Here is a 10,426-nt window from a genome sequence, read left to right as displayed (position 1 = left end):
ACACACACTCACAATAAGGGTCGAGACACTGACCTAGGGAGCGTGGCGTTGAAGGCCCTCCACTTGCCGAGACACTTGGGCTCATGGATGTCTATAGAGTGAGAGCCAAACTGCTTATGGCAGACATAACACTGCACGAAGCGGGGCGGGCGGCTGGACGATGACGTCATGGTGGGGGCGGGGCCCAGCGCCCCCTCGCCTGCAACACAAACAAACAAACACTTAACATCACATCAACACATTAATTGGACATCAAATATTAACATATATTACTACTGGAATATATATATAAATTACTAGTATTATATTCCTGATATTTTATTAGCATACATATGTATTACTGAGTACGTCAACACTGAGTACGTCAACACTGTGGACGTCAACACTGAGTACGTCAACACTGAGTACGTCAACACTGTGGACGTCAACACTGTGGACGTCAACACTGAGGACGTCAACACTGTGGACGTCAACACTGAGTACGTCAACACTGTGGACGTCAACACTGAGTACGTCAACACTGAGTACGTCAACACTGTGGACGTCAACACTGAGTACGTCAACACTGAGTACGTCAACACTGTGGACGTCAACACTGAGTACGTCAACACTGAGTACGTCAACACTGTGGACGTCAACACTGAGTACGTCAACACTGAGTACGTCAACACTGTGGACGTCAACACTGAGTACGTCAACACTGAGTACGTCAACACTGTGGACGTCAACACTGAGTACGTCAACACTGTGGACGTCAACACTGTGGACGTCAACACTGTGGACGTCAACACTGAGTACGTCAACACTGAGTACGTCAACACTGAGTAAGTCAACACTGTGTACGTCAACACTGTGGACGTCAACACTGAGTACGTCAACACTGAGTAAGTCAACACTGTGTACGTCAACACTGTGGACGTCAACACTGTGGACGTCAACACTGTGGACGTCAACACTGTGGACGTCAACACTGTGGACGTCAACACTGTGGACGTCAACACTGTGGACGTCAACACTGTGGACGTCAACACTGTGGACGTCAACACTGTGGACGTCAACACTGAGTACGTCAACACTGTGGACGTCAACACTGAGGACGTCAACACTGTGGACGTCAACACTGTGGACGTCAACACTGTGGACGTCAACACTGTGGACGTCAACACTGAGTACGTCAACACTGAGTACGTCAACACTGTGGACGTCAACACTGTGGACGTCAACACTGTGGACGTCAACACTGTGGACGTCAACACTGTGGACGTCAACACTGAGTACGTCAACACTGTGGACGTCAACACTGTGGACGTCAACACTGTGTACGTCAACACTGTGGACGTCAACACTGAGTACGTCAACACTGTGGATGTCAACACTGTGGACGTCAACGCTGAGTACGTCAACACTGTGGACGTCAACACTGAGTACGCCAACACTGTGGACGTCAACACTGTGGACGTCAACACTGTGGACGTCAACACTGTGGACGTCAACACTGAGTACGTCAACACTGAGTACGTCAACACTGAGTACGTCAACACTGTGTACGTCAACACTGTGGACGTCAACACTGAGTACGTCAACACTGAGTACGTCAACACTGAGTACGTCAACACTGTGTACGTCAACACTGTGGACGTCAACACTGAGTACGTCAATACTGTGGACGTCAACACTGTGGACGTCAACACTGTGGACATCAACCCTGTGGACGTCAACACTGTGGACGTCAACACTGTGTACGTCAACACTGTGGACGTCAACACTGTGGACGTCAACACTGTGGACGTCAACACTGAGTACGCCAACAACTGTGGACGTCATCACTGTGGACGTCAACACTGTGGACGTCAACACTGTGGACGTCAACACTGAGTACGTCAACACTCTGTACGTCAACACTGAGTACGTCAACACTGTGTACGTCAACACTGTGGACGTCAACACTGAGTACGTCAATACTGAGTACGTCAACACTGTGTACGTCAACACTGTGGACGTCAACACTGTGGACGTCAACACTGAGTACGTCAACACTGTGGACGTCAACACTGTGGACGTCAACACTGTAGACGTCAACACTGAGTACGTCAACACTGTGGACGTCAACACTGTGGACGTCAACACTGTGGACGTCAACACTGTGGACGTCAACACTGAGTACGTCAACACTGAGTACGTCAACACTGTGTACGTCAACACTGAGTACGTCAACACTGTGTACGTCAACAGTGTGGACGTCAACACTGAGTACGTCAACACTGTGGACGTCAACACTGTGGACGTCAACACTGTGGACGTCAACACTGTGGACGTCAACACTGTGTACGTCAAAACTATGGACGTCAACACTGAGTACGTCAACACTGTACGTCAACACTGTGGACGTCAACACTGTGGACGTCAACACTGTGTACGTCAACACTGTGGACGTCAACACTGTGGACGTAAACACTGTGGACGTCAACACTGTGGACGTCAACACTGAGTACGTCAACACTGTGTACGTCAACACTGTGGACGTCAACACTGTGGACGTCAACACTGTGTACGTCAACACTGTGGACGTCAACACTGAGAAAGCTAACACTGTGGCGTCAACACTGTGGACGTCAACACTGTGGACGTCAACACTGAGTACATCAACACTGAGTACGTCAACACTGTGTACGTCAACACTGTGGACGTCAAGACTGTGGACGTCAACACTGTGGACGTCAACACTGAGTACGTCAACACTGTGGACGTCAACACTTTGGACGTCAACACTGTGGACGTCAACACTGAGTACGTCAACACTGAGTACGTCAACACTGTGTACGTCAACACTGTGGACGTCAACACTGTGGACGTCAACACTGTGGACGTCAACACTGTGTACGTAGGCACTGTGGACGTCAACACTGAGTACGTCAACACTGTGGACGTCAACACTGTGGACGTCAACACTGAGTACGTCAACACTGAGTACGTCAACACTGAGTACATCAACACTGAGTACGTCAACACTGTGTACGTCAACACTGTGGACGTCAAGACTGTGGACGTCAACACTGTGGACGTCAACACTGAGTACGTCAACACTGTGGACGTCAACACTTTGGACGTCAACACTGTGGACGTCAACACTGAGTACGTCAACACTGTGGACGTCAACACTGTGGACGTCAACACTGTAGGCGTCATCACTGAGTACGTCAACACTGTGGACGTCAACATTGTGGACGTCAACACTGTGGACATTAACACTGTGGACGTCAACACTGAGTACGTCAATACTGAGTACGTCAACACTGAGTACGTCAACACTGTGTACGTCAACACTGTGGACGTCAACACTGAGTACGTCAACACTGTGGACGTCAACACTGTGGACGTCAACACTGTGGACATCAACCCTGTGGACGTCAACACTGTGGACGTCAACACAGAGTACGTCAACACTGTGGACGTCAACACTGTGGACGTCAACACTGTAGACGTCATCACTGAGTACGTCAACACTGTGTACGTCAACACTGTGGACGTCAACACTGTGGACGTCAACACTGTGGACGTCAACACTGTGGACATCAACACTGTGGACGTCAACACTGTGGACGTCAACACTGTGTACGTCAACACTGTGGACGTCAACACTGAGTACGTCAACACTGTGGACGTGAACACTGTGGACGTCAACACTGTGGACGTCAACACTGTGGACGTCAACACTGAGTACGCCAACACTGAGTACGTCAACACTGTGGACGTCAACACTGTGGACGTCAACACTGTGGACGTCAACACTGTGGACGTCAACACTGTGTACGTCAAAACTATGGACGTCAACACTGAGTACGTCAACACTGTACGTCAACACTGTGGACGTCAACACTGTGGACGTCAACACTGTGTACGTCAACACTGTGGACGTCAACACTGTGGACGTAAACACTGTGGACGTCAACACTGTGGACGTCAACACTGAGTACGTCAACACTGTGTACGTCAACACTGTGGACGTCAACACTGTGGACGTCAACACTGTGTACGTCAACACTGTGGACGTCAACACTGAGAAAGCCAACACTGTGGCGTCAACACTGTGGACGTCAACACTGTGGACGTCAACACTGAGTACATCAACACTGAGTACGTCAACACTGTGTACGTCAACACTGTGGACGTCAAGACTGTGGACGTCAACACTGTGGACGTCAACACTGAGTACGTCAACACTGTGGACGTCAACACTTTGGACGTCAACACTGTGGACGTCAACACTGAGTACGTCAACACTGAGTACGTCAACACTGTGTACGTCAACACTGTGGACGTCAACACTGTGGACGTCAACACTGTGGACGTCAACACTGTGTACGTAGGCACTGTGGACGTCAACACTGAGTACGTCAACACTGTGGACGTCAACACTGTGGACGTCAACACTGAGTACGTCAACACTGAGTACGTCAACACTGAGTACATCAACACTGAGTACGTCAACACTGTGTACGTCAACACTGTGGACGTCAAGACTGTGGACGTCAACACTGTGGACGTCAACACTGAGTACGTCAACACTGTGGACGTCAACACTTTGGACGTCAACACTGTGGACGTCAACACTGAGTACGTCAACACTGTGGACGTCAACACTGTGGACGTCAACACTGTAGGCGTCATCACTGAGTACGTCAACACTGTGGACGTCAACATTGTGGACGTCAACACTGTGGACATTAACACTGTGGACGTCAACACTGAGTACGTCAATACTGAGTACGTCAACACTGAGTACGTCAACACTGTGTACGTCAACACTGTGGACGTCAACACTGAGTACGTCAACACTGTGGACGTCAACACTGTGGACGTCAACACTGTGGACATCAACCCTGTGGACGTCAACACTGTGGACGTCAACACTGAGTACGTCAACACTGTGGACGTCAACACTGTGGACGTCAACACTGTAGACGTCATCACTGAGTACGTCAACACTGTGTACGTCAACACTGTGGACGTCAACACTGTGGACGTCAACACTGTGGACGTCAACACTGTGGACATCAACACTGTGGACGTCAACACTGTGGACGTCAACACTGTGTACGTCAACACTGTGGACGTCAACACTGAGTACGTCAACACTGTGGACGTGAACACTGTGGGACGTCAACACTGTGGACGTCAACACTGTGGACGTCAACACTGCTGTATGTCCAACCATGTGGACGTCTAACACTTGTGGACGTCACACCTGTGTACGTCGGCAATGTGGACTCAACACTGATGTACGGTTCAACACTGTGGACATCAACCCACTGTCGGACGTCAACACTATGGACTGTCAACACATGAGTACCTGTCAACACTGTGTACGTCAACACTGGAGTCCGTTTACAACACTGTGTACGTCAACACTGAACATGATACGTCGACACTGTTGTACGTTCAACACTTGTGGACGTACAACCACTGATGTACGTCAACACTGAGTACTTCAACCAACTTTGTAGTACGTCAACACTGTGGACGTCAACACTGTGGACGTCAAGCACTGGTGTACCGGTCAACACTGAGTACTTCAACATGATGTACGGCACACAACACTTGTGGACGTCAACCAAGCTGATGTACGTCTAACACTGTGTACGTCACACTGGTGGACGTCAAGCACTGATGTACAGTCAACTACTGTGACGGCAACACTGAGTACGTCAACACTTGTGAGACGTCAACGCACTGATGTACTGTCAAGACTGTGTACGTCAACACTGTGGACGTCAACACTGTGGGACGTCAACACTGTGTATGTCAACACTGTGGACGTCAACACTGTGGACGTCAACACTGTTTAACGTAGGCACTGTGGACGTCAACACTGTGGACGTCAACACTGTGGACATCAACCCTGTGGACGTCAACACTGTGGACGTCAACACTGAGTACGTCCAACACTGTGGACGTCAACACTGTGGACGTCAACACTGTGGACGTCAACACTGAGTACATCAACACTGAGTACGTCAACACTGTGTACGTCAACACTGTGGACGTCAACACTGTGGACGTCAACACTGTGGACGTCAACACTGAGTACGTCAACACTGTGGACGTCAACACTGTGGACGTCAACACTGTGGACGTCAACACTGAGTACGTCAACACTGAGTACGTCAACACTGTGGACGTCAACTACTGAGTACGTCAACACTGAGTACGTCAACACTGTGGACGTCAGCACTGTGGACGTCAACACTGTGGACGTCAACACTGAGTACGTCAACACTGTGGACGTCAACACTGTGGACGTCAAGACTGTGGACGTCAAGACTGTGGACGTCAACACTGAGTACGTCAACACTGAGTACGTCAACACTGTGGACGTCAACACTGTGGACGTCAACACTGTGGACGTCAACACTGTGGACGTCAACACTGTGGACGTCAACACTGAGTACGTCAACACTGTGGACGTCAACACTGTGGACGTCAACACTGTGTACGTCAACACTGTGGACGTCAACACTGAGTACGTCAACACTGTGGATGTCAACACTGTGGACGTCAACGCTGAGTACGTCAACACTGTGGACGTCAACACTGAAGTACGCCAACACTGTGGACGTCAACACTGTGGACGTCAACACTGTGGACGTCAACACTGTGGACTGTCAACACTGAGTACGTCAACACTGAGTACGTCAACACTGAGTACGTCAACACTGTGTACGTCAACACTGTGGACGTCAACACTGAGTACGTCAACACTGAGTACGTCAACACTGAGTACGTCAACACTGTGTACGTCAACACTGTGGACGTCAACACTGAGTACGTCAATACTGTGGACGTCAACACTGTGGACGTCAACACTGTGGACATCAACCCTGTGGACGTCAACACTGTGGACGTCAACACTGTGTACGTCAACACTGTGGACGTCAACACTGTGGACGTCAACACTGTGGACGTCAACACTGAGTACGCCAACACTGTGGACGTCATCACTGTGGACGTCAACACTGTGGACGTCAACACTGTGGACGTCAACACTGAGTACGTCAACACTGTGTACGTCAACACTGAGTACGTCAACACTGTGTACGTCAACACTGTGGACGTCAACACTGAGTACGTCAATACTGAGTACGTCAACACTGTGTACGTCAACACTGTGGACGTCAACACTGTGGACGTCAACACTGAGTACGTCAACACTGTGGACGTCAACACTGTGGACGTCAACACTGTAGACGTCAACACTGAGTACGTCAACACTGTGGACGTCAACACTGTGGACGTCAACACTGTGGACGTCAACACTGTGGACGTCAACACTGAGTACGTCAACACTGAGTACGTCAACACTGTGTACGTCAACACTGAGTACGTCAACACTGTGTACGTCAACAGTGTGGACGTCAACACTGAGTACGTCAACACTGTGGACGTCAACACTGTGGACGTCAACACTGTGGACGTCAACACTGTGGACGTCAACACTGTGTACGTCAAAACTATGGACGTCAACACTGAGTACGTCAACACTGTGTACGTCAACACTGTGGACGTCAACACTGTGGACGTCAACACTGTGTACGTCAACACTGTGGACGTCAACACTGTGGACGTCAACACTGTGGACGTCAACACTGTGGACGTCAACACTGAGTACGTCAACACTGTGGACGTCAACACTGTGGACGTCAACACTGTGTACGTCAACACTGTGGACGTCAACACTGAGAAAGCCAACACTGTGGCGTCAACACTGTGGACGTCAACACTGTGGACGTCAACACTGAGTACATCAACACTGAGTACGTCAACACTGTGTACGTCAACACTGTGGACGTCAAGACTGTGGACGTCAACACTGTGGACGTCAACACTGAGTACGTCAACACTGTGGACGTCAACACTTTGGACGTCAACACTGTGGACGTCAACACTGAGTACGTCAACACTGAGTACGTCAACACTGTGTACGTCAACACTGTGGACGTCAACACTGTGGACGTCAACACTGTGGACGTCAACACTGTGGACGTCAACACTGTGGACGTCAACACTGTGTACGTAGGCACTGTGGACGTCAACACTGAGTACGTCAACACTGTGGACGTCAACACTGTGGACGTCAACACTGAGTACGTCAACACTGAGTACGTCAACACTGAGTACGTCAACACTGTGTACGTCAACACTGTGGACGTCAACACTGTGGACGTCAACACTGAGTACGTCAACACTGTGGACGTCAACACTGTGGACGTCAACACTGTAGACGTCATCACTGAGTACGTCAACACTGTGGACGTCAACATTGTGGACGTCAACACTGTGGACATTAACACTGTGGACGTCAACACTGAGTACGTCAACACTGAGTACGTCAACACTGAGTACGTCAACACTGTGTACGTCAACACTGTGGACGTCAACACTGAGTACGTCAACACTGTGGACGTCAACACTGTGGACGTCAACACTGTGGACATCAACCCTGTGGACGTCAACACTGTGGACGTCAACACTGAGTACGTCAACACTGTGGACGTCAACACTGTGGACGTCAACACTGTAGACGTCATCACTGAGTACGTCAACACTGTGTACGTCAACACTGTGGACGTCAACACTGTGGACGTCAACACTGTGGACGTCAACACTGTGGACATCAACACTGTGGACGTCTACACTGTGGACGTCAACACTGTGTACGTCAACACTGTGGACGTCAACACTGAGTACGTCAACACTGTGGACGTCAACACTGTGGACGTCAACACTGTGGATGTCAACACTGAGTACGTCAACACTGTGTACGTCAACACTGAGTACGTCAACACTGTGTACGTCAACACTGAGTACGTCAACACTGTGTACGTCAACACTGTGGACGTCAACACTGAGTACGTCAACACTGAGTACGTCAACACTGTGTACGTCAACACTGTGGACGTCAACACTGTGGACGTCAACACTGAGTACGTCAACACTGTGGACGTCAATACTGTGGACGTCAACACTGTGGACGTCAACACTGTGGACGTCAACACTGTGGACGTCAACACTGAGTACGTCAACACTGAGTACGTCAACACTGTGTACGTCAACACTGAGTACGTCAACACTGTGTACGTCAACACTGTGGACGTCAACACTGTGGACGTCAACACTGTGTACGTCAACACTGTGGACGTCAACACTGTGGACGTCAACACTGTGTACGTAGGCTCTGTGGACGTCAACACTGAGTACGTCAACACTGTGGACGTCAACACTGTGGACGTCAACACTGTGGACGTCAACACTGAGTACATCAACACTGAGTACGTCAACACTGTGTACGTCAACACTGTGGACGTCAACACTGTGGACGTCAACACTGTGGACGTCAACACTGAGTACGTCAACACTGTGGACGTCAACACTGTGGACGTCAACACTGTGGACGTCAACACTGAGTACGTCAACACTGAGTACGTCAACACTGTGGACGTCAACACTGAGTACGTCACCACTGAGTACGTCAACACTGTGGACGTCAGCACTGTGGACGTCAACACTGTGGACGTCAACACTGAGTACGTCAACACTGTGGACGTCAACACTGTGGACGTCAACACTGTGGACGTCAACACTGTGGACGTCAACACTGAGTACGTCAACACTGTGTACGTCAACACTGAGTACGTCAACACTCTGTACGTCAACACTGTGGACGTCAACACTGAGTACGTCAACACTGTGGACGTCAACACTGAGGACGTCAACACTGTGGACGTCAACACTGTGGACGTCAACACTGTGGACGTCAACACTGAGTACGTCAACACTGAGTACGTCAACACTGAGTACGTCAACAGTGTGGACGTCAACACTGAGTACGTCAACACTGAGTACGTCAACACTGTGTACGTCAACACTGAGTACGTCAACACTGTGTACGTCAACACTCTGGACGTCAACACTGAGTACGTCAACACTGTGGACGTCAACACTGAGGACGTCAACTCTGTGGACGTCAACACTGTGGACGTCAACACTGTGGACGTCAACACTGTAGACGTCAACACTGTGGACGTCAACACTGTGGACGTCAACACTGTGGACGTCAACACTGTGGACGTCAACACTGTGGACGTCAACACTGTGGACGTCAACACTGTGGACGTCAACACTGTGGACGTCAACACTGTGGACGTCAACACTGTGGACGTCAACACTGTGGACGTCAACACTGTGGACGTCAACACTGACTCTTACTGATCACATACACCTGCTGCTCGATGTCTTCATTCTGACATGTTTGGTAACTTTTATGTAATGAGATGTGTGTGTGTGTGTGTGTGTGTGTGTGTGTGTGTGTGTGTGTGTGTGTGTGTGTGTGTGTGTGTGTGTGTGTGTGTGTGTGTGAGTGTGTGTGTGT

General features: G+C 49.9%; 1 protein-coding gene across 1 annotated transcript in view; it reads right to left on the bottom strand.

Annotated features, from left to right (window-relative positions):
• LOC123757194 (dentin sialophosphoprotein) overlaps positions 1 to 1,824 on the bottom strand; it is a 185,188-nt gene extending 183,364 nt beyond the window's left edge. The window contains exons 1-2 of the mRNA XM_069329318.1: positions 1,662 to 1,824; positions 34 to 199 (exon numbers count right to left, since the gene is read on the bottom strand). Of these exons, the coding sequence (XP_069185419.1) occupies positions 34 to 199; positions 1,662 to 1,824 (329 nt within the window). The remainder of the gene's footprint in view (positions 1 to 33; positions 200 to 1,661) is intronic.
• Positions 1,825 to 10,426: the final 8,602 nt, after the last annotated feature.

The sequence above is a fragment of the Procambarus clarkii genome, chromosome 22 (genome assembly GCF_040958095.1).
Source record: "Procambarus clarkii isolate CNS0578487 chromosome 22, FALCON_Pclarkii_2.0, whole genome shotgun sequence".
Classification (NCBI taxonomy): Eukaryota; Metazoa; Arthropoda; class Malacostraca; order Decapoda; family Cambaridae; genus Procambarus; species Procambarus clarkii.
This window is presented reverse-complemented; position numbering and strand designations above follow the sequence as displayed.